The following is a 23,332-nucleotide window of genomic DNA, read 5'->3' on the forward strand; positions in this document are numbered from 1 at the left end:
TTAATATACAATAAAAGAAACTATTTTTTAAAATCCTAAAGTGTATTTGCAGCCACTTGTAGCGCGTTATGATGTGGGACTGCATGCAGCGCACCATGGTTCACCGCCAAAGATACACCTTTACAAAACTCCCAAATCTCTAACCCAGCCCCTACAGCCTTCGTACAATGTCACTCAACATATCGCTATACACAGTCACAGCGGCTTTAATATTGGGCAGTGAAGGCCAGAGGCTATTTGCTAAATACTACCGTCCCAACGATCCCTCCCAGTCATACAAAACTGCCAACGAACAAGCAGCGTTCGAGAAGGCCCTTTACAACAAAATCAACAAACAGCACCAAGATGTGGTGTTGTATGATAATCATCTCATTACCTACAAGCAAAGCAACGATGTGATCGTAGTTCTTGTTGGTGCTTTAAACGAGAACGAGTCGATGCTTTATTCGTTAACAAATAATATCCACGAGGCGTTGCTGATTTTTTTGGACAACTCCTTAGACAAAACCACTGTGTTGCTGAAATATGATATGGTGTGCTTGTGCTTCGATGAGGCCATTGACGATGGTATCATCTTGGAGATCGACCCTGCCATCATTGTGAGTAGGGTGACCAAACCACCCACTAGCGACTACAACGTGCCTGTCAACATTGACAAAGGTGTATTCAATGCATTATCCTTTGCGTCAAAGAAGATCCAGGAGAGGTTGCAGCAGGGTTTGTAATAAGTATGAAATGATCAATGTACAAATAGAGGTAGAAACTTTGAAGAGGGATTGAAAATAAGATAACGTGATGAAATGCGCCTCCACAAACTGAGTGAAAACAAAGTGAGGAAGAGGCGATCCATGTGTCGGTAAATAGACTTTAACCTGTTGAGAGACAATCGCGATATAGGGCTTCAGAAGTCCATCTGACAATTCTGAATTAGGCACTGAAAATTTATTTGTTTAGAGATGCTGAATAAAAATTCCAGGTGAAACTAAATCAATACTTCCAATTTCAAGCTTTACGTCTTCAGATGTAACCCAATAGACATATGCCCGTCTTGCGAACTCACACAGACTTTCCCAACAAGTATGAGGAGGCAAATCTCAATTCTTTATTTGGAGTGGGACGATTTAGGCCTTTTTACTCTTGTCATTGCAGATTTTTATATTTCATTACCTCTCTCTATCATAATTCAACTTCTTCCTACTACCACCTACAAGGGCACTGCACATACACATATCAACAACTTTAGTTACAACCAACTCATCCTAACATCGTCCTCCCATACAGCGACCATGGAAGAGGCCTTCTTTTATGCTCTTCTCCGAATATCAATAGCGCAGATCCTAAAAGCATCGGGCTTCGACAAGTGCAAGCCGCTGACCCTCAATGCTGTCACCGACATCTACATCAAGCATTTTGAACTCGTTCTAAATAGCGCCAAGAAGTACGGCCAGGCCCGAACCCGGTGCACAAATGTGCTCGAGGCTCCTGACTTGGTCCAGGCGCTACTAGATGTTCAGTTGATCAAGCCACTGACTGGAGACAGCATTCTAGATCCCAGAGATGCTGCGCAAGACCCACAAACAGAGTACAATGTGAAATCGCTAGAGCTGTTTGTGCGATGGCTACAGTTCAGCGACAGTTTTAGCTTGGCTAAACGCTTGAGTGAAGTACCCAGCTCTCAGTTGCGGAATTTGATGGAGAAGCGTAAAATCGATACCTCCTCTGAAACAGACCAGGAAAAGAAAAAACGAAGACTAAGAGAGAGACAGGAGTACTACAATCAACTAAAGCTGGGAGAAGATCCAGCAAACGCACAGTATGGCGGGATGCCTGAAGATCTCGAGGAAGCTGAGGTCACTGAAAATGATAAGCTCTCGTGGCTAGAGTACTTGGCAGAGAAAGGCGTGAAGTTGGGTCACAATCTTCAGTACATGAACACCGTCCTTCATGATACAGTTCTTCCCATTCACAAGAATAGCAAATTTCACCCCTCTAAAGATGGTGAAGATGCATACAAAAAGTTTATCTCCCACGCTCAAAACAGCACAAGGAATGATCATGTTGTCGTAGGCATCCATGATGCCGACAACGACAATGGAACGGACGGCGCTGCTGTCATTCAGCCGTCTGAGAAATTGAAAGAGTCGCTTCCTTACAACATCAAATATCAAGATTCATTGTTGAACGATGATCTTCAGCAGTACATAGACTATGCTGAGAAATATGGATTTCCGGCCACACCAGTGTCTGCCAACTCGCCCAGCAGTATGGATGTGGACCAATCTGAAGAGAAAATGGTGTAACGAATACTGAGGATGGGGATCAGTCAGACAAAAGTTTGCAGTCTACGGATCCAACAAGCACTATTCATGAGCACGAGAAGACACGAAGATGCTAGAGAGGACGAAGAGCCAGAAATGGAAAGTCAGCCTGCAGAATCGACAGGTGAAGGTAATGACGTATCAAAGTCGAAGACTACTGATAAAAGCAAGGTAGAAGACGAGGCACAGGTTGATCCTCAAGGTTCAAGTGAGGCTATCAAGGTAACGAAAGAACACACCAATGAAGAGAACACCACTGAAGCCGAGGCCAAGACAGATGTTGCTGAGGAAATTGTCAACCAGGATTTGTCAGAAAAGCATGAGATTGGCGATGTTAACCGAGGCAACAATAACAATGCTGAGTTAAAATCCGCAGATCAGCAATCATGATATATATCAGAGAGCTTGCAGGCGAATTGCAACGTTCATTAAGAATTACATGCATAGGACAGGCGCGCCTAGTGACCATTGGCTATACTGTAGAAGGTGTCCTTCCCAATGTCGGTGATTTTCTTAACCAAGATTCTATGACTCGGTAGTTTTGGGTCGTCGCAAAGAGAGCGGAGCTTGAGCACAAACTCATAACACTCGTAGCACTCATCTGCAGAGACGCTGAGGTATTCTTGTAGATAGTTTTTGGGCAAGACAATGGTATCGAGATCGCCAAACTTCTTCTTGGCCTCCTCCACTGTAAGGATTAACATGGCTCCGTACAAAGTGTATATGTCGAAGACTATGAGAACGGGTAAGGCACTTAAGAGTTCAATCTTCGATGTAGTTATCTTGAGGATGTCTCGGAGCTTTTCGTAAAACCCGTTGCCTTCGGTTTTTTCCGGTATGTTTTCAAAAGCTCCTCTGTTAGCTCATACGGAAGATCCACAGACACTTCGAAGTTAAGGTTCTTCAAAATAACTTCTTCTATAGAGAAGCTGGTCTCGCCAGCTCCAGAAAGTACTGGAAAGCTGGTCAATCTTTTTACCTGGATGCTTGATCTGGCAACCTGTTAGTGCAATCTTGTCTGGAGGTCGATAAGTATCGTGTAACTTGCACGAGATGGCCACCGCAGCGCATGCAACAAAATACTTTGATGTGGTTATTGGCATTCGCATATAAAAGCGGTGGATGTATATGGTGGCAGCTAAAATTGTTCTTCCGTCGAGCTTAAGCGCCGACGCTAATCTCACTAGAAAGTCGTATATCAGCTCGTACACCTTGAGGATTTGAGGCAAAGTCATCTGTTTTCGTGACGGGCACTTATTGAGCACGTCATCGCCGCTGAAGATCCACGTATTATGGAACGGTTCAGCCTCTTCGGTCATCAAGCGCTGGTGTGTGAGTAGTTGGTAGTTGATGATGAGCGTTGATGTTTCGCGCAGTAGTAGATGGAAGAGAGAGAAAGTTAGGTGGGTAGTCTCGAGGCAGAGATGTGTTTCGAAGAATGCTGAGTAAGGATTGTTTGTAAGCTGAGACCCAATAGCCGACTGAACTTATTGAATTTTCTATCCACTAGGGGTGTCAGCCAGGCGCACTGGTTGCAAAATTCATGATGCTTGATAGATGATGACAGTATTTGAATAAAATGTCATTTCCAATGGATATCTTGAGTACAATGCAATATTATGATGACCTTGTTTTTATTTTTTTTTCTTTTTCTTTTCTTTAAAAAAAATAGCATGTGGCTAAACTATGGAGGATAATTGGGCTAAAGCGCAGTGTATGCATCTTGCTCTGTCAGACTCCCGGCCTCAGGTGTAAGATTGATTTGACATACAGACCACAATATAGCAATATTTTGAAAACTCAATTATTGTATTAAGCATTTAGCATAATTGTATTAGAGTTTTTAACCTTTAGCTGATCCATTGGTCTCTTCTAGTCGTTACTCGCGCTATAGAGGCAGTCCACCTTCCAAGTTTTACGACAAAGTAGTGCCATTTGAGACTATGAAAGTGAAGAAATAGAGGGGCCAGCAATAATACTAGTATCTACACTCTTAGGCTCGTTTTTCAAAGACTCACAAGTAGTCTTCTCAATAGCTGCGAAAGGCTGTTGAGTAGATTACCAGCCACCTTCCACACAATTGCAACGACAATACCACGTACTTGATTGAAGTACTCATTCTTCAATACTATACATATATATATATACATATTTATATATATTTTTCCTGAAGTCCGAGAAATTAACTGTGATCCTAGCTTAGTGGCTCCTGCTTGCACGTGACCACACTTTGAAAAAAAATCTCTATCCATCTCGACATCTAAACCTTTAAACTCCAAACACTTGAGGCCCTTCTTTCCAGCCATGTCTGACTCGTATATGCACTTGTTCAGACCCACAGTGGCTGCTCTGCTGCCCCCTCGGGCCCTTCGACAGTCACGGTGAAAATTCACAATTCGGCGTTGTTCCTGATCTTGGAGATCGTGTCCAAGCAGGTGCTCAAGGAGAACCAAAATAAAAGAATTATCGGAACATTGCTTGGTGTCCGCTCTGATGACGGCAGTAGCGTCGAAGTGAGAGACGCCTTCATGGTCCCATGTATGGAGACAGGCGACTCCATCTCCATCGAGGACCACACCCACAAGACCCTTTACCAATTATATAAGAAAGCTCATCCTAAGGAATTTGTGCTTGGATGGTTCGATGCTTTTGACACCATCGACGGCTCAACCGGTTTGATTCATGATTTCTATTCCAAAGGTGCCGACAGAGCATACCCATTCCCAGCCATTTTCTTGAACGTGTCGTTCTTGAAAGGAGATCAAATCAGCGAGCCTCAGTTGACTACTTACATTGGTGCCGCCATTGGAAAACCAGGTCAGGTGCAGAGAATTGGATGGAAGACGACTTCCACCACCAACTCGTACATCTTCAGTCCTGTTCCCCACCAAGTGATCACCAGCACAGTTTCGAGAAATTGGCGTTGAATTTACTCCACAATACCTCCCAAAAGGACAACAGCGTGATTTTGCAGCAACACGAGGAAGGATTGGCTACGTTGCAGAGAGAAATCGGCGCTGTGACTACCGAATTGAGCCAGTTGTTGCACTACCTCGACCACATGTCAGGCACAGACTCCGACGTGGACTTGTTGCGGACCTTGAGCAACACCTTATTGAACAAGCCAACGTCATTGTCGGACTTGAGGCTGTTGAAGGAACACTTCCAGTCGCACAACCAGGATATCGTTATGATTGAGTTTTTGACGAGAGCAGTCAAGGAGCAGATCGAGTTGATTGCCCGTGCGTCATCGGAGGCCGAGAAGGCCATTGCATAGACGAAAGCATGGCCGTCCACAGGCACAGAGAAGGGGGAATGCTAGAGGACGTATCAGTGTACCAAATAGAACCAATAATACGCATACAGGGAGGCAAAGTAGGCAATGAACGGGAGGGTCGAATAAACGACTTATGCAACACCAGAATGTAGTTTCAAAGTGCAGAAACAACCAAAGGATTTGATTGTCAGGCAATAACCAAAAACAGTCAGTAAAATATCGGCTTCTTATGGTATCGCACCTCTTGAATGGCGTAATGGCTGCAAATCATCGCCAACATTGATCACCACAAGAGCTTGATCGAGCCAAGCCCGACGAAAATTTCATGAAATACCAGCTGAGCCATACACATGACCGACATCGATTTACGACAAATCAGATGCAGAAGATCCTAAAAAAAGCAAAGGTGGTAGAGAAGGCAGAGGGGATTGTATGGGGAAAGGGAAAACGGGGTAGAGCGATAAAAGTGTGTGGGTTAGCGAGGAGGAAGAAAAAAAAAAGTGTGGAGTGCGATCAGCCAGAGGAGAGGAGGGGGAGGGTAGTGTGAACCACCAGCAAAAGCTTCATAGAGAAAAAAAGCGTTCAAGACGAGGAATAGAAGCTAAAGTGTATTACACAGTTTTCAAGGGATTGCCAAAAAACGGCAAAAATTTAGATCCTACTCGATTTTTCACTTTTTCAAGTCTGCTCTGGACCGCTTTTCGTCGGCTGAGGGCATTTTTCTACCGACAGGCCCCAGCGCCATTTTTTTCCTTCCCTTTTCGCCTCCAGCGGGGAGGCAGGACAAAAGTCTCTGCCTAGCAGATACGCACCGGCGCTGCCAGCCTGTGTGCATCCTCCGAACCTCCCAGACGATAAGATAAAAAGCCATTGATGTGGCATTATGGCAGCGAGCCTTGTATAATTTTTTTTTCAAATCCCAACACTTCCAGCACCCTACACAACTATTAATCTAAAAATGGGCCGCAGATTTTCCGCGGGCGACGTCGACAGGGTCAAGCCCTGGACGCTCACAAGAGAGCAGACTATAGATCTCATGGAGCGAAGACAGGAGGCAGCGGTGATGCGGTACGTGCGGGAGCTTGCAACATTGGGGGAAGAAAACGAGTGGCACGTTGATGTGCCCCGGAAAAGGGCAAAATCCGCCAGAGAAGGTGCGCTGGGAATGGCTGCAAAACCCGGGGCGGTGGACTTTGGCAAGATGAACTCGGCCCAGATCGCCAGTGTCATGCAAGGCGAGCAGACGATGATGGAGATTAAATTGCAGCTGAAGGTGGAGAGCCTAAGGGCAGAGAAGCTAAGGCGGAGGTACGAGTGTGTCCTTTTAAACAGCTGCGCTAACAGACCTCTAGAGCTGCTCACGCATCTCTTCATTGGTTCAAAAAGAACGACACCAATAGACAATCACCCCAAGGAAAGGACAGGGAAAGATCATGGCCAATGTAACAAATTGGATCCAGCTTTGAGGACTGAACTATCTGTGTCACATAGCCTCCATTCTTGCCTGCGACTGCCTCTTGTGCTGAAGCTGCCTGGGACACATCTGTGGCTATATTGTACCGCAACCAGCCCATGTCACACAAGTCCTGGGTTCATGTTCAATCGTAACTCATATAGGGTGTATTGTTGTAGAGCCTACAACTGCATTTGTTTCACATAATGAAATACCACATACTACCGCCCCTGGCATTTCTCAGCTCCAATTCACACTACTTTCTCAGTCCCTCTTCTTTCACCTCCATTTCTCTCCGCAAGGGGTGCCTACGCGAAGTGATCATCCCTTCATCTACACATTTGTTTATCTCTCATTGGTGAGCATTGTTGGAATGTTCGCTGCGTTAATTTTGTCTCTTTGTTATGGACCCCGCAACTGATACTGTGGTCTGGTCCTGACGTCAGTGGCAGATGCGATAAGCTTGTGTAGGAACATATACATTGAAATAAGCGCGAGTAGGGGCAGCTCTTTCGTCGAGGTTAGAAAGGGGTCGTAAAGAAGCGACGAATAGAAGAAGAGAAATTGCTTTGGGAAGGTTTGGAAACAAACTCCGGCCGTTTTACCTTCTGGCCCCTTTATAGAGTAGTTGAGGGAAGGTTGTAGGAGACTCTTTTGGGGCTTATGGGCGATTGCAATGGTGATTCTCCATACAGAGTCTTTGGAAGAAGTATTGAAAGGGTGAAGAAGACAAAAGACTACTAAGACACTATGCTGGTTGTTGTGTTCAGTGACTGAAATGTAGTTTTTGCAGGAACTCTTGCGAAAGTTTACCCTGTAAGAAACCTTCCCAAGCTAAGAAGAAAACAAGAAAAATAAAAACAAAACCTTTGAATGACCGCCATTTCACAAATTAACTCATGATGTTCAATTATTGACAACTTTCCGGCTACTTGTCCTAATCTTCATACCTGTATTTGTCCCTTGTCTCCTACACTGTTCTTCGTTTCGTAGAGAAGAAGCATCCCAAGGAACGATCTAGCGCTGTAGACCCCGAAAAGGGCCTTAAAAATCGGTAAAATAGCAAATCCTCTTCCAACATTTATCTAGTCCTCTCTCCTTCCATATCCTTCCTGTTGCTGTATGAACCCAAATTGACTCACGGCATCTACATACTGAATCTCGCGGTCTGCAGCCATTTTGCAACCATTTCCATCCTTCACTTCCTCTCCACCAAAACCCACCAGCCATGCAATTCTTTGTATTCTTGGCCTCTGCAGCTCTCGCAAGCCCCCTAGTCCGCCCTTCGTTCCAACTGTTCCAACCAAAGGTGGCCGCCACTAACAATGGGCCCTTGCCGGTGCCCAAGTGGCTCTCTGACTTCACTGGAATCAAGGAATGGCCAGGCTTGGACCCTCCCTACATCCCCATGGACTTTATCAAGTTCGATGACTTGCCTCCCCAGCTGGACTCGTGGAAACGTAATCTTGGCGAGTGCCCTCGCCACGTTAACACCAGAGAAGTGTGCTCTTTTGACTGTGGGAACTGCGCTGCTCACGACGATGTTTACTCGTGCCCAAAGCTCAGTCAAACGTTTGACGATGGCCCAACCCATTTTACTCCTGTGTTGACCAGCAGCCTTAGAAGTAAAGCCACTTTCTTCACCATTGGCTTGAACGTCGTCAAGTTCCCCAAAATTTACAGAGACACCGCCGACAAGGGCCACATCATGGCGTCCCACACCTGGTCGCATCCATTCTTGCCTTCTCTTAGTAATGAACAGATCGTCGCCCAGCTCCAGTGGTCGATTTGGGCCATGAATGCCACCTACGGCCACTTGCCCAAGTGGTTCCGGCCACCTTACGGTGGCATCGACAACAGAGTTCGTGCAATAGTACGCCAGTTTGGCATGCAGCTGGTGCTTTGGGACTACGACACGAGAGACTGGCTGTTGGTTGCAGATGCTCTGAAGCACGACAGCGAAGTGATCAATGGCGTGTTGCAGTACAAGCGCAGCAATGGCGGCAGAGGCTTGATTTTGGAGCACGACTCCACCAGGCGGACTGTTGATGTTGGTGTAAAGCTTCAGAAGGCCATGGGGCCTGACCAGCTTACCGTGCCGCAGTGTGTTGGAGGCATCAACTACATCAAGTCCTTTGGGAAGCCAAATATCTAAACGGGAGGAGTTTTTGGAGGAGAATGGGTTCTGCTCGTTTAGTGTTGAATTAATTATGTATGAAATAGTCGTTTGTATGAGGCAGTGCTAAAGGCTCGAGTAAAAGTAGCTGTGATAGCGTTCAATGTGCTCTAGAACAGTGGTAGCTGTTGTTCAGTCCAGGCCATTGAAGCACTGCAAGCGATTGCTCCGTTATGCTGTCGAGCTAATAACTATGCCAACGATAAAGATTCATATCAGTCGGAAGGTTTGTGGCCCAAATACCTTTTCGGGTCTTCTCAGGCTGTAGTAGACCCAATTTGCAGCCATTTACAAACACACAAAACTCTCTCTTTTTTTGACAAAACAACACCTCTCAAAAACTTTTGTCTTAGAATAGTCAGCAACCACTAATCTATCCAAAATTTGATATTTCATACCCTACCCCAACGATCTCTTCGGGAGTCCCACTTTAGTCCCCCATGCAGTACTCCGCCAGTACTATATCAGACACCGAGAATGCTTCCTTTTACACATCAAAAAGGTCCGCCCTTTCTTCCCATCTACTTGTTTGCTGTGTGTTTCTTAACGAATCTCGGTTTAGTATAGGCATCGGAGCCTCTGCAGACACACCATATCGTGGGGCAGTGAACCTTGACGCGTCCAATTGGTACGTGCCAGTTTGAATCTGACAAGATTGTTGTGGAGCTGATTTTCGTGAAACTTTTGAGGACAAAACACCCTTGGAGATCTTTGCATGTTCTGATTTGTTTTCAATGGTCTGGTTCAGTCGTGTTGAGGCTTCTCTTCTCGAGTTTTCTTGACAAGGCTAACCAAGGGTTCTTGGACCCTATCTGGGCATAGGCATCTGGTTTTCTAAGAAACCCAGACACCACCTAAGAAACTGATGAAGGCCTTTAAGTGGGTTCCTAGTTGGCTTGTAGCTTTCTACATGGCGTTTCTGAGGCCTTGTGGCGCCTTGAGTTCGTGTGAGCAATTGCAGTTGGTTTTGGATATACTATCCTGATTGGCTGCGAATCTCCATTAGAATCGCTCCTAGATTGTCATAGAGACACCACTCAGCCCACAAAAGGAAATCTTATTGTTTTTCTGTATATGCTGTGTGGTGGCTCCGGCTCTGGCAATTCTAATTGGTTGTATGTTCTAGCTCAAGTGCAGCTTTCACGACTCTTGTACCCGCGAGCTCCTGTGACGAGAAAAGCGAAATTTGCATCCAGTATGGAAGCTACAAAGCTGCTTAGAATCCTTAAGCTTTCTGGTCTTTTTCACCCGACCCCCGTTACAGTTGCAAATTTCACCAATTCCACTGTTCTCAGACCTTTTGCTTTGACCTTTTTGTTTTCTAGGCAAAACACGGCTCTTAACAGGCCTCGAAAAGGTAAATGCCTCCCAGTTACTCCAGGAAGCCTTCCCTGACTTCACAAAAAGAGCGTGCTAATATTGACGACGGTGTTTTTGAGAATCTCACAAGATTGGCTTCTTTGACAACTTCGAAGAAGGTCCCATTGAAGATCCAGATGGTCTGTGTGAGTAGACTCGACTTTCCGATCTGGCGGACTGCTCAGTGCACACATACTTGTACGATTGCATGAAAGCATGGGCTGTCTGGGTCTGGGGTCTAAAACAAATGTTTCATTGGTCTCGTCCGCAAACGGGTATCACTTGCAACGAGTGTCTGCGACATGAGCTACCTTGGCTAACTTGAATTGAGCGCACGGGCAGTAATGGGGAGTTTCTCTTTCTTTCGTAAGTATATGTCTTATAGGGCACATTTGATTAAATTACTAACTAGCGACCTGTGGCAGTAATGCCCAGGCAGTTTCTATAATACCTATCTTACATAATTACACACTTGGCACATCCAGTCTTCTCGGATTCAGCGGGCGATGGTGCCTCTTTCTTCTGAACTCTTTGTGGCTGACTTTGAGGTTTGTTAGAATTGGAACTTTGCTCGCTGGAGTCGACTTGCTTCTCTTTGGTAACCTTGGAAGCCTCAGTGGCAGCAGGTTTTTCACTTTTTTTAGCAGCAGCTACGATCTTGACTGCGCTCTGTGCAAAAGTTTCACCTTGAACTCTGGCTATTCTCAACTCCAACTCAGATGGCTGTCTGGAACCATCAGCACCAGCAAAAGTGGAAGCACCATATGGGGTACCACCATGTGGCTCTTCCAAGTTGGTGATGTCTGCGAAAGCTTTGCCGTATCCTAATGGGATGTACACCATTCCGTGGTGGGCAACGTATGAGAAGAAGTTTCTCATAGTCATCTCCTGACCACCGCCAGAAGAAGAAGTAGAAACGAAGGTACCAACAGGTTTGCGGAACAAGCCCCCCAGCGTCCAAAGACCGCCAGTTTGACCCAAGAGATCAATCAATTGGGCGGGCAAATTGCCAAATCTAGTTGGGTAGCCAAAGAGGAAAGCGTCGTACTCCGTCATTTTTTCAGGAGTTGCAAGGGGATAGTTTGGTTTTTCTGGAGCATGGAGCATTTTCAAGGTCTCCTTTGGAAGAGTCTCAGGAACTTGCAAAATGTCGACCTTGGACACTTTGCCAGAGGACTCAAGGCCTTCCTTGACTGCCTTGGCCAATGTGAGGATATGACCATAAGTGGAGTAGTAGATGATGGCTACCTTCATTTTGTTGATAGAAAGAAAAAAAAGTAAATTAGAGGATTTCGAACCACATAAATGGCTGCACCTACAAGGGATGTCGAAGAATGTTATCTCAGAAGGATTACCGATTAAAGATGCTTTTTACAGAAAATTACTAAACTCTGCATGACAAATATTTGTCAAGGCTGCGTTGCTCACGTTATCTGCAGTATCCGATCGCTTAGAATTAGTATAATTCCTGCACAAAGCTACTTTCGCTACGTCAATATTTACTAACTGTTAGTAAATGTGCAGTGGATGGCTAAAGAATGTTTCAGCAAGCTTCCGAATGCATCAATCCTGCTGACAAGTCGAGCCGTGCTGATAGAGATATAAGAGTACGTGAAATTCTGTAACTCTTCGACATCAACAAGAAAAACAAAAAAAAGAACTCTTACAATGGCTCCCAAAGTTGCTATTATCATTTACTCAATGTACCACCATGTCGCTACCATGGCCGAGTCCGTCAAAAAAGGTGTCGAGGCTGCTGGCGGTAAGGCTGACATTTACCAGATCCCAGAGACGTTGTCTGAGGAGGTGTTGGGCAAGATGGGTGCTCCAGCCAAGCCTAACTACCCAATCGCCACATTGGACACCTTGACCAGCTACGACGCCTTCTTGTTCGGTATCCCCACTAGATTCGGCAACTACCCTGCCCAGTGGAAGACTTTCTGGGACTCCACCGGTGGCTTGTGGGCTCTGGGTGCTCTTTACGGTAAGGTTGCTGGTATTTTCGTTTCCACCGGTACCCCAGGTGGTGGTCAGAAACCACCGTTGTCAACGCCTTGTCTGTGTTGGTGCACCACGGTATCATCTACGTGCCATTGGGCTACGCCAAGGCATTTGGCCAGATCACCAACTTGAATGAGGTGCACGGCTCTTCTCCATACGGTGCTGGCAGTTTCGCTGGTGCTGACGGATCCAGACAGCCTTCTTCTTTGGAATTGAGATTGCCGAGATCCAGGGCCGTTCTTTCTACGAGACCATCCAGAAATTTTAGACTACATAGATTAGAGACACACCAATAGACACCACATGATTTGAAAATTGCATCAGTAGACGGATTTCGTGACTTGATAGCCGCGGTGAATACTTGAGTAGCATTTATATGGTCTATTAACCAAAGCAAGGAGTTCGCAGTATCAGGGCCCCGACCTCTCATTTGTACAACAAGGTGTATGCTCTCGATATGTTGCGAATATGCTCAAAGTTTTGCAACATTGATTTTTACGTAAACTTGACAACAAAAGTCACCCCTCATTAGCCGAATAGCACCCACAAACCAAACAATGCCACTCTTCGAGTCTGAGCCCCCCTTTGTCACCTTGACTAACCCTTCCCCCAGGTTTCGCACTTTGTCATATTGACTAAAGGCTTGTAGCTGGCAGACAGCAACTTGGAGATTTTGCAGCCAGTCGGGGCTTACATTGGGCTTGCTTGCCCTTTGCCCAGCCCACGAGCGCAATTCCATGTAGACCACTATAAAAAGGAGCTCTCTGGCCGAATCGATATCTCTAGTTTAACTTCAAATCTTTTTGTGTTCTTTTTTTTTCCTGAAAAATCACAATGGCCAAGGTCGCTATAATTATCTACTCCATGTACCACCATGTGGCCACGCTCGCTAAAGAAATCCAGAAGGGCGTGATTGCTGGCGGCGTTTCCGCTGATATCTTCCAGGTGCCCGAGACATTGCCTGAGGAAGTGTTGACCAAGATGAACGCTCCTCCTAAACCAGACTTCCCAATTGCTACTTTGGACACTTTGACCGACCACGACTACTTTATCTTTGGTATCCCAACCAGATACGGTAACTTTCCTGCCCAGTGGAAAGCGTTCTGGGACACAACAGGCGGCTTGTGGGCTCGTGGAGCCTTGCAAGGTAAGGTCGTGGGCACGTTTGTTTCCACCGGTACTCCTGGCGGTGGACAGGAGGTGACGGCATTGAACTCTTTGTCGACCATCGTCCACCACGGTATGATCTATGTGCCATTGGGCTACGGCAAGGCGTTCCCTTACCTTTCCAACTTGGAGGAGGTCCACGGCTCTTCTCCTTGGGGCTCAGGCACATTTGCTGGCGCTGACGGGTCGAGACAGGTGCTGGACTTGGAGAAGAAAATCGCCAACATCCAGGGTGAGAACTTTGCTGGGGTGGTGCAGCGCTTTAAATAGGCCAATGGCCCTCTATACGATTTTATATGATTATGGTATGAACAAGCTTGGAAAATGTATAAGCACATGTATGGTTTCTAGTCATCGATGTCTATGTTCCACGTATTGCCTCTAAGTCTATGGAGCAAGACGACGAACGGTCCACTCTTGGTCGGGAGAGTCTCTCGAATATACGAGTCTATCGTGAAGCCGGCTGACTCCACCCTGCCAGAACTCAATCTCGTAAGGAACAATTCTCATGCCGCCCCAGAACTGCGGACACTCAATCTCGTTATCCTTCTTGTCCTTGAACTGCTCCTCGTATTTTTTGTAATATACATCCAACTCGTGCCTGCTCTGGATCGCCAGCGACTGAGGAGACGCCCACGCCCCGATCTTGGACCCACGGGGCCTCGTATCGTAGTACCGCTGGGAAAGCTCCCTCGATACTCTTTCCATCTTGCCCTCCACACGCACTTGTCTCTGAGCGTATGACCAGAAAAACGTTAGTGACGCCCACTTGTTGGACTCGTAATCTTTGGACTTCTTCAGCGTCTCCCAGTTCGAGTAAACCACGAAACCCTGGTGGTCTAGCTCCTTCAACAACACAACCCGCAGCGAGACTCGGCCCAGAGGCAATCTTGCTGTGGACAAAACAGTGCTTTCGGGGAGTATCGACAGTCCCTCTGGAACATTGCCCTTGGCGTAGTCAAACCACTGGTGGAACTGCTCAATGGGGTCCTCGTCGATCTCATCCTCGTTCAAGTGGCCCTTGGTGTACTGGTACGTTGGAGGAGCAAAGATAATGGGTTTTTCGGCCTGCGTCATTCTAGAGAGAGAACGAAGTGTGGGTTTTAAGTGGAGATGGAAATTCCGAAGCATGATATGAAGAGTGGTCTGACTGAGAAGGGCGCGGATACAGGAGGTGGTTTATAGATGGATGGCAGCAACTGTGTTTTTGTGATAGATATGACGTCTGGGAAGGTGAAGGGGGATGAGTCAGGTTTTGCAGTCAGCAAAGAAGTAAATTGTTGAAATTGGTGGATGGCGTGAGTGGATCTGGTGATGAGGTGAGCCGTGTGGGGTTATTGGCAGAACGGGACTACAATTACGATCTTAGATAACTTGTGCAGTTATGCAGAGACTCATCTGTTACATAACATTTTCAGGGGGTTTAAATTAAGAGCCTCTTCGTCTTAGTTTCAAGACTATCTGGTTGGAGCATTTCTTTTTAAGTGTGCTTGTCAGTAAGCCTCAGAAATGGCTGCAAAATAATTCCGCGGCGTGGAATTATGGAGAAGCTATGGTAAGAAGTAATGGGATCTGGACAAGACGGTTTCTTTGCGATAGTGGCAATTTATGCTGATTTAGGTTGCTTAACGTGATATCCGTTCCTGACTATTCCATATCCACCGCCAATATTCCGATGTAATCTATTAGCGACTGATTGATCTCACACTAAGAGTCCTCCAATCTCTTCAATCTATGGGTATCCAAAATAGTGTACCTAGAATGCTTTTGAGCTCTAAACAAACTTTGAGACCCATTGCTTCTCAGACATCTTTATCAACGAGCAAACATTGTTGATGTCACAACTCTTCCCCACAAAAAAAAGGAATTGCTTTACGATAATACCGAAAACAAGCATGGGTGCGGGATTACTCTTCCAAAGCAAAACCAAAACTAAACAGCGCCGCTGCAGTGAGCTTAGTCCACGTTTCACTCTTTCCTGTTGTCTTCGCAAGTTCTGCTTTCTCGATCTTTGCTAGATCTTCAAGTCCTCTTGCCAAGTCTTTTTCCATCCCAAACTGTATGAGCAACTTCTTGAAAAGCTCCAAGATAGGCATTGCTGGAAGCCCTGAAATTTCACCGCAATCTTCATTAAGCATGGACTCGTTGAGATTGAGCTCATTAAACTTCTTCACCCACTCTCTGATGGTCTCAACATCATCATCATTTTTGCTGGCTGCTAAGATCTCCTCAAGGGCATGCTTGACTTCAGCTGGACGGAATCCTGAGAGCTGTGTTTTCTTGTTTTTCATAAAATCTAGCGCATTACCTAACCTTACACTAGGCACGAAGTTTTGGGTAAGGGCAACGCTGTCGTCTAGATTGATCACCATATGCCACCACCCACATGGCACATACATGCATTCACCTGGAAAAGTAATACCGATCCGAGCAGAGGGGTTTTTGACGCAATCATTGTAGAACCCAGAAAGGACCCATTCGGCTATTCCTACTGGACTTGTCACCTCACTTTCGTCATCGTTAGTGCTAACACCAGGAGGTACGATTTCAGAGGGAAGCATGATCCAAAGCTTGCGACCTACTAGCGCTGTATTCCAGGCCAGGGTGCAGTTGGGGTCTTTATGGAAAGTAGACCCTGATCGCTGAGACCCAATAATAAGCCAAGCGTGGTCGGGACGACACTTGCCAAACACTTTGAAGGCGTCATTCTGAAATACTTCAGGCACCACATACTCGTTTTTGAGTGTTTGCATGGCAGAGCTATTGCAATCAAACAAGTACAATGGGCTCTCATCTCTGTTCTCGGCTAGGTACTGAGAATATAACGATAAGGGCCATTGAACGGCTTCCTGGCGAAATTTCACATCTGCAAATCTCTCTAGAAGCGCAGCCAAATCCCAGTGGGGCCACCTAGACGAATCGCTATTTGTCAAAATGAACGGCTTATTGCTCCAAGTCTTGTCAAAGGCTCTCTGGGTGAGGAGCTTCTCTGGAATTCTAGGAATTCTACCCGCGGGCAACGTCTCGTCGAGAAGATCCTCCGATAGCAAATTGTCTCTGTGATACATTTCTTCCTCCCTGATAACCTTGGCGAAGGCGGTGGAGTAGTCTACTTGGGAGCACTGAAAGGGCCTGAAAAGAACGTCTGAACAAAGCAAGTTTCCAGGCAACTGTGGCCTAGCTTCATACTGTGGGTCTATTCCCAAAATTGAACGTCTCCACAGTCCTCTCCATCGTATTATGGGTGTTTCTTGGCCTTCCTTCTCTAGTAGCTGTGCTTGATAAGTATAATGCTTCTTCCATAACTCTTCATCGTATAAGTAAGCGTAGAGAGCACGAGAAGTATGGGAAAGGTTCCTTAATGCAACAGAATTATCCACAAATCAAAAATTTCGAGCAAGAGCTCCTCAGGGAATTTTGCAAAATCTCCCATGAGCTCTTCTCTAGTGGCTCCTTGCAGTGGAGTTGACTCAAGGTACCTGTTCCCCAGAGGTCTCACATTTAGCGGATGTTGAGCTGATACCATGGATATAGCGGCATTTCTGGCATTGTTAGGGTATAATTTTCTTCTTTTACTGATGGGCTCAGGCATCTCTAGAGTGGTAGAATATAAGAAAAAAGGTTCGCAACAGGATATGTGATAAGCAGAGGAACGAGGATAAGGAGGCTATAGGGACAGGATTTCTGAGCTTGCTATTTGGCTCAAGCAAGCTTTGTAATAAGGCTCATATGGGATCATGTCGGTTAGTATTGATGGAAGAAAAGAGAGTAGTTGCAAATTTTGCAGCCATTACGTCCCCGCTCACTACTTTATATAAGAGGGGCTGAAGTGAAGTAGCTGTGATGGACAATAGAGTTGCAAGATGAAAAAATACAAGTGAAGATTTGAAGTCCTAATCTCTTCATTACTGTATCATCTGGAAGTCCTCTTCCTTTTGAGGCTATTCTGATTAACGTATATACAAGTAACTACCACCTCTTTCTCGTCTGGTCACGACTATATTCCAATGGCTCTTCTCTCTTGGGGACCCAATCCTTCTCTCTCAAACGCACCTCATCCATTCTCAATCTCCTCTTAGGATACACGAGTTGCTCGTCCACTGGATCGAGCTCCTGCTTGACTTCGGTTGGCTCTGGGAACAACGCCTTCTTTTTGCTCTTCAAAAACGTTCTGATCTCGGCAAAGCAGTGCATGCACATGAAATGAGATCTCTTAACATGGCCACATGCTGGACACCTCACCAAGTTCTCCAAAGGCTTGATCTTTTTGTCTCCAGATGCATACAACTTCTCTCTTCTCCTACGGTGTGACGTTCTCTTTTTTGGTGCTGCCCTCAAGATCATCCCGTTATCTATCAAAAAGGGAGTGTCGCCTGTTTCCTCTATTTGCTTTTTCAATTCCTCTAGTCTTGGATCTGTGGACACTTGAGGAGCTGCTTGCGGCAAAAATTGTCTAAGAGTGGGTAGACGAGGAAGTGCCAACGAGAGGCCGCTCAAGATGGATGAGGGAGCCGGAGGAGCCACGGCAATGCCGCCAAACGACATGGCTCCGAATCTGAGGCACAAGGACATGGCAAAGTAATGTAGGGAAGTTTGGTGGAGCTCGGATAAAAATTCTATACCAGTTCAAGAGTTTTCAATCACGTGATGATGTAGTTGCTGGTAGGAGAAGTAGGGGCTGGTTTTCCGGCAAAAAAATGTAATTTTGGGCACGAAGGGCACGAAGAGCTTGAATAGAGGTTGAAAAAGAGCTTGGCTTATCACCCCTGGCTTTAAGCGTTTGATGAGTGGGAAGTGACACAATTCCTGTCCCACACGTATTCAGAGATGGTAGTTATCAACATAGGCAAAACAACATTTTCAAACATCTAATATCAATTTTTTATTGTTTGTGGCAACTGTAACGCTAGTACATATTGAAATTTGCATTGGCCTGGGAATTGTTGATGTTCGGTGTCATACATTAATGTGTAGAGATGATTTTCGTGATGAATCAAGGAGGAGCTGCGAAAACTGCAAATACTGCGGGCCCATTTACATCGCCTATTTATGTAGCTGCCATTATTAATACTCTTTATATTACTTACTCAAGTACTCTCGGAATGCCTTCTCAATAATCCTTAACTTAGTTCGCAACAATAACATTAAATCTCCTTATCTTGGATGATGTATCTCAGCGCTCCCTTCGACTCAGCCTTCCTACAAAAAATGAAAACGGCACAACCAAATGTATCACTGCATTTGATATTAGTGACAATAACTTCTGGTAAGAAAGCTAGGTTTATTTTGCCACAGTTCTATTGCAATTTGCTTGACTTGATCAATTCGCTCGTAATTCCTCGACAATATGTTAGTGTCCATTTCGCAGCCATTCTGTTCCAACAAGAAAACATCATATAACACATTCATCTTTGAGAAGGGCAAAACCCTTTTCAACGTAGAACACCCGACTACATTTTACTACCAATTTAGGTATCTCCCTCTATCCGTCAGCTTCACTTTCATACTTTCGCCCAGCGGTCTAGCGTCCTTGGGTGTGCCTGTACCGAACGCGTAGACGAAAACACCAACATCAACAGAAGCCACCTACAGCTCCACAAAGAGAATCTCCATTTAAGATGTCGACCTTGGAGGAAAACGTCATTCAGCCAGTGAAGTATGTCGGATTCGACACCATTACCTCGCAGATCGAAAACAGATTGTTGAAAAGAGGGTTCGCTTTCAACATCATGGTGGTGGGCAGATCCGGGTTGGGCAAAACCACCCTCGTCAACACATTGTTCTCGCTGAAGTTAGCCACAACTCAAGGCCGCCGTTCTGCAGAGGCGCCCATTGAGAAGACCACGGAAATCAAAGTGCACTCTCATGTGTTGAACGAGAACAACGTCCGGTTGAACGTGAACGTGATTGACACCCCTGGTTTCGGCGACCAGGTCAACAACGATAAGTGCTGGGAGCCTTTGGTCAAGTATATCAAGGAGCAGCACTCGCAGTACTTGAGAAAGAATTGACCGCCCAAAGAGAGCGGTTTATCCCCGACACCCGTGTCCACTGTATCTTGTACTTCATCCCACCTTCGGGCACGAAGTTGAAGCCTTTGGACGTGCAGGCGCTCAAGAAACTTACCGAGATCGCCAACGTTGTGCCAGTGATTGCCAAAAGCGACTCTTTGACGCCCAACGAGAGAACGGCGTTCAAGAGGCAGTTGCAAAATGACTTCATCAAGCACAAGTTCAACATTTACCCATACGAGTCGGATGATTTGTTGGACGAAGAGAAGGAGTTGAACAGCGACATCAAGGCTCTCATCCCATTCGCTATTTCTGGGTCTGAGCGTGAGATTGAGCTCAACGGCGAGCTTGTCAGAGGAAGAAAGTCCAGATGGGGCGCCTTGAACATCGAGGATGTGCTGCAATGTGAGTTTGTGTTCTTGAGAGACTTCTTGACGAGAACCCACTTGCAAGACTTGATAGAGACTACAGCGTTGGTGCACTACGAGGGCTTCAGAACGAAGCAGTTGATTGCATTGAAGGAGAACGCCTCCAACCCAAACAGGCAGTCGAACGTGCTTAGGAACCATATCCCCGGCACTGCTCCAGGACATGCTTCCGTGGGTGCTGGTACTGCCAACGGAACTGGTGCCCAAGAAACTGCCAATGGCCACGCCGAAGGTGGGGCCGCTGCGGCTGCAAACACCAACAACACAGTCTACCAGCAAGGCATGGGCACCTCCAGAAGCATGGTGCTGAGTCTTGTGGACGGCAAGGAGCAGAGGTAGATGCATACAAATGTGTGCTGGCCTGAGAGGATTACAGGTTTCTTTTTATGGTAGAGGAATAAAACGTACTGGAAAGACCTTTTGGTTGATCGGGCGATGAAGCGGCACACACTAGTGTCTGTAGCGGCGGGTTTTGTTATGTTTTTTTCGCGCTGTGCTGATTGTGGATGCTTATTATGGGGGAAGCAGGCTAGGGGCGTGCGAATGTATGCTGTTATCAGTACCCGAGCGGCTCCCAAAAGTATCCACATAAATATCACTCTCCCCCGCCCACCCAACAACTAAGGCCTTGTAGAACAAATCTCAATCTCTTGAATGACTAAAGCTTACGCCACCTTACTCCATGGCGAGGACTATGTGCCTGGTGCACTCACCTTGGCCAAAACGCTTTTAAAGTTTGGCACCAAGGCTAAATTGGCCATCTTGCTCGACAAGTCGAGTTTGAGCAAGAAACTGGTGGACCTCATTGAGAACACGTTTCATGATGTCGTGGACATTTCGGAAACGCTGGTGCTGGCGTCAGTGGAGAAAGTTGCTGAGAAGCTTGGAAGAAAAGAATTGGCCATCACCTTCTCCAAGATCTTGTTGTGGAACTTGACCAATTACGATCAGATTGTGTTTCTAGACTCAGACACGTTGCCATTGAAGCCATTGGATAGCTTGTTTGAAGAATTCAAAGAAATCTCCTCAAGGAGATTGTTGCTGCTCCAGATATTGGATGGCCCGATTTGTTCAATTCGGGCGTATTCTTGATCAAGCCGCTGAAGCAAGCGTTTGACGAAATTTTGGAGTTTTCAAAGAGCTCTCAGCCTTCGTTTGACGGAGCCGACCAGGGCTTTTGAATGAGTTTTTCACCATCATAGATAACGGATACTCGTGGGTCAGGCTACCATTTCTCTACAACGTCACTCCGTCTGCTCATTACCAATACAATCCAGCGTTGGAGAGATTTCGGGACCAGATCAGGTTGGTGCATTTCATTGGTGCCAGCAAGCCTTGGCACACGCGGTACGAAGGCAACGAGGAGTTTAGAAGTGTGTGGTGGAAGCATTTTGATGAATTTTTCTCCGATGAGGCAACAAGAATCCATCTTTTACTGAGACCGCAGGGCCAGGGAGAGGCTCACCTCTTCAAGTTTACCAAGTTGGTGAATGCATGGGATACAGATGAGGAGCAGGCGCCTAGCCTCGAGAATTTGAACATATCGTCGCAGCCACCAAAGAAGATTTTCCCCTGGGAAGAACGAGAGCAAGTTGAGCCCACTCGAGTGTGGGAACCTGTGAGCTTGGCTAGGGAGAGCGGTGGCAGACGAGAACGGAGGGTGTCGTTGGACGGCAATACGGAGGCCCGAGTGCTGCTGATTGGGTCGGGCAGGTCGTTGAGGCGGGCCAGTAACCAATTCAAAGACGAGACAGGGTTCAATCCGGAGAAGTCGTTGGAGGAGGTATCAAAGATGCCCTTGAAGTTCTTGCAGTCAAAGAGAAGTGCTGATGAGGGAGGTACTTCGAAGTGATGGGCGATTTCTGGCGATAAAAGGTGAGCGAAAGAACCGATTATGGGAAACCTTTACAAATGCCGCGTATCTCTCTCTTTGGCGGGTGTTGGCAAGTTTTTTTTAACAGGTATTTCATTAGGCAAATACCTAATTACATCCACTAGCGATTCCTTGGCATTCAATATGTGAAACATGAATTCTTCATTTTGCCTCCAAGTATCGATCAGAAAGGCAGGGATCACCTCAGCAATCACGCTTGTCCAGTGCTTAGTTCTGAATGCACAGTCGTATGGCCACTCGACTACTTGCTTAATTTTGACCTAAAACAAGCCTTTTTACGCCATTGGTGTATTCTTCCCTCATTATTCCCATTGAATATTTCACCTCTTATGTATTTAAGAAAAGGTATCTACTATAAACGTTGTTGAGTATCTCCTACTTGGTGGCTATTGCATCGTTAACTCTCTACTATTCACACAGACACAAGAACACTAATAGGCCATCGTCGAACTCAACAGCACATGTTCCTTCTAACTGTCGATTTACCCTCTTCACAAGCACCTTTATTATTCGGTGGAATACCTCCATTGCATGCGGCTACCTGTTGCAGTGAAACATCAAAATCAGTTACATCTTTTGCATAGCATCGCTTGCAAATATGCAACCCCAAGCTAGGTTGCATTTTACGAATCGGGGGTTGCACATTTCCACGGCTACAGTGTTTCACCTTAAGCATTCTTGGCCGGGACATCAAACCTCTTGGGTATAAGCCAGGCCGGAAAAGTTCTTGATAGTCTCTTGTTGTTGCATCTCATATGGAGATCTTAGTGCAAAATACGATGTAACATCGAGATCACTTATCCAGTCCAATCAATTTTGTCTAATATCTTCGCTATGAGAATATTACAGTACAACGTAGAGCTAGTGGGAAAGCGGTGAATTCCACAGACGGAATGGAGAGGCACTCTAATGATATTATGTGATGATTCCACAGCGGATGTGATGTTCTATGAGTGGGCCTCAGTATTATGTGAGGTGCATTTCGCAACCATCTGACGAAATTTGATGAGAACCACTGATTACCAACTTCGTATAGAGTGGTTGAAATTATTGTTTTGTTTCGAATGAGATTTTCTATTTTTCAAACCTTGGCTCGTGACAAATGCCGATTCTGCTTTTGAAAATGTCCTTGGTGTTCACTACCCAAGATTACAGTACAACCACTTTCCCACCGCATGCCATTAAGATTACTTAGTATCCACCCACATCTTCATAAACCAACTCTGATAGTAAAAATATCATCCAATT

General features: G+C 46.0%; 13 protein-coding genes across 13 annotated transcripts; 9 read left to right on the top strand and 4 right to left on the bottom strand. All coding sequences in view use genetic code 12, as the record gives it.

Moving 5' to 3' along the window:
* Positions 1 to 167: 167 nt before the first annotated feature.
* CJI96_0004308 (coatomer subunit zeta) lies at positions 168 to 725 on the top strand (the record flags this gene model as incomplete). Its single annotated transcript, XM_029036560.2, has 1 exon — positions 168 to 725. The coding sequence occupies one exon, from the start codon at positions 168 to 170 to the stop codon at positions 723 to 725; it is 558 nt and encodes a 185-aa protein (XP_028888657.2).
* A 561-nt stretch (positions 726 to 1,286) lies between these two features.
* On the top strand, positions 1,287 to 2,300 carry CJI96_0004309 (uncharacterized protein; the record flags this gene model as incomplete). The annotated part of the gene is made up of 1 exon (XM_029036561.2): positions 1,287 to 2,300. The coding sequence occupies one exon, from the start codon at positions 1,287 to 1,289 to the stop codon at positions 2,298 to 2,300; it is 1,014 nt and encodes a 337-aa protein (XP_028888658.2).
* A 66-nt stretch (positions 2,301 to 2,366) lies between these two features.
* On the top strand, positions 2,367 to 2,708 carry CJI96_0004310 (uncharacterized protein; the record flags this gene model as incomplete). Its single annotated transcript, XM_054702192.1, has 1 exon — positions 2,367 to 2,708. The coding sequence occupies one exon, from the start codon at positions 2,367 to 2,369 to the stop codon at positions 2,706 to 2,708; it is 342 nt and encodes a 113-aa protein (XP_054558167.1).
* A 68-nt stretch (positions 2,709 to 2,776) lies between these two features.
* BUR2 (Bur2p) lies at positions 2,777 to 3,022 on the bottom strand (the record flags this gene model as incomplete). The annotated part of the gene is made up of 1 exon (XM_029036562.2): positions 2,777 to 3,022. One exon carries the CDS (start codon positions 3,020 to 3,022, stop codon positions 2,777 to 2,779), a length of 246 nt encoding a protein of 81 aa, XP_028888659.2.
* Positions 3,023 to 4,858: 1,836 nt separating this feature from the next.
* CJI96_0004312 (uncharacterized protein) lies at positions 4,859 to 5,595 on the top strand (the record flags this gene model as incomplete). The annotated part of the gene is made up of 2 exons (XM_054702193.1): positions 4,859 to 5,181; positions 5,226 to 5,595. The coding sequence occupies 2 exons, from the start codon at positions 4,859 to 4,861 to the stop codon at positions 5,593 to 5,595; spliced, it is 693 nt and encodes a 230-aa protein (XP_054558168.1).
* Positions 5,596 to 8,276: 2,681 nt separating this feature from the next.
* On the top strand, positions 8,277 to 9,203 carry CDA2 (chitin deacetylase; the record flags this gene model as incomplete). Its single annotated transcript, XM_029036565.2, has 1 exon — positions 8,277 to 9,203. The coding sequence occupies one exon, from the start codon at positions 8,277 to 8,279 to the stop codon at positions 9,201 to 9,203; it is 927 nt and encodes a 308-aa protein (XP_028888662.2).
* Positions 9,204 to 11,039: 1,836 nt separating this feature from the next.
* CJI96_0004314 (flavodoxin-like fold family protein) lies at positions 11,040 to 11,837 on the bottom strand (the record flags this gene model as incomplete). Its single annotated transcript, XM_029036566.2, has 1 exon — positions 11,040 to 11,837. The coding sequence occupies one exon, from the start codon at positions 11,835 to 11,837 to the stop codon at positions 11,040 to 11,042; it is 798 nt and encodes a 265-aa protein (XP_028888663.1).
* A 468-nt stretch (positions 11,838 to 12,305) lies between these two features.
* Positions 12,306 to 12,880, top strand: CJI96_0004315 (uncharacterized protein; the record flags this gene model as incomplete). The annotated part of the gene is made up of 2 exons (XM_054702194.1): positions 12,306 to 12,567; positions 12,618 to 12,880. 2 exons carry the CDS (start codon positions 12,306 to 12,308, stop codon positions 12,878 to 12,880), a joined length of 525 nt encoding a protein of 174 aa, XP_054558169.1.
* A 538-nt stretch (positions 12,881 to 13,418) lies between these two features.
* Positions 13,419 to 14,021, top strand: CJI96_0004316 (flavodoxin-like fold family protein; the record flags this gene model as incomplete). Its single annotated transcript, XM_029036568.2, has 1 exon — positions 13,419 to 14,021. One exon carries the CDS (start codon positions 13,419 to 13,421, stop codon positions 14,019 to 14,021), a length of 603 nt encoding a protein of 200 aa, XP_028888665.2.
* Positions 14,022 to 14,138: 117 nt separating this feature from the next.
* On the bottom strand, positions 14,139 to 14,882 carry PDX3 (pyridoxamine-phosphate oxidase PDX3; the record flags this gene model as incomplete). The annotated part of the gene is made up of 1 exon (XM_029036569.2): positions 14,139 to 14,882. The coding sequence occupies one exon, from the start codon at positions 14,880 to 14,882 to the stop codon at positions 14,139 to 14,141; it is 744 nt and encodes a 247-aa protein (XP_028888666.2).
* Positions 14,883 to 15,658: 776 nt separating this feature from the next.
* CJI96_0004318 (cupin-like domain-containing protein) lies at positions 15,659 to 18,323 on the bottom strand (the record flags this gene model as incomplete). Its single annotated transcript, XM_029036571.2, has 2 exons — positions 15,659 to 16,921; positions 17,805 to 18,323. The coding sequence occupies 2 exons, from the start codon at positions 18,321 to 18,323 to the stop codon at positions 15,659 to 15,661; spliced, it is 1,782 nt and encodes a 593-aa protein (XP_028888668.2).
* Positions 18,324 to 19,369: 1,046 nt separating this feature from the next.
* CDC10 (septin CDC10) lies at positions 19,370 to 20,529 on the top strand (the record flags this gene model as incomplete). The annotated part of the gene is made up of 2 exons (XM_054702195.1): positions 19,370 to 19,719; positions 19,773 to 20,529. 2 exons carry the CDS (start codon positions 19,370 to 19,372, stop codon positions 20,527 to 20,529), a joined length of 1,107 nt encoding a protein of 368 aa, XP_054558170.1.
* A 315-nt stretch (positions 20,530 to 20,844) lies between these two features.
* GLG2 (Glg2p) lies at positions 20,845 to 22,042 on the top strand (the record flags this gene model as incomplete). The annotated part of the gene is made up of 2 exons (XM_054702196.1): positions 20,845 to 21,191; positions 21,415 to 22,042. 2 exons carry the CDS (start codon positions 20,845 to 20,847, stop codon positions 22,040 to 22,042), a joined length of 975 nt encoding a protein of 324 aa, XP_054558171.1.
* Between the last annotated feature and the right edge of the window lie 1,290 nt (positions 22,043 to 23,332).

This window comes from Candidozyma auris, chromosome 5 (assembly GCF_003013715.1).
Source record: "Candidozyma auris chromosome 5, complete sequence".
Lineage (NCBI taxonomy): Eukaryota > Fungi > Ascomycota > Pichiomycetes > Serinales > Metschnikowiaceae > Candidozyma > Candidozyma auris.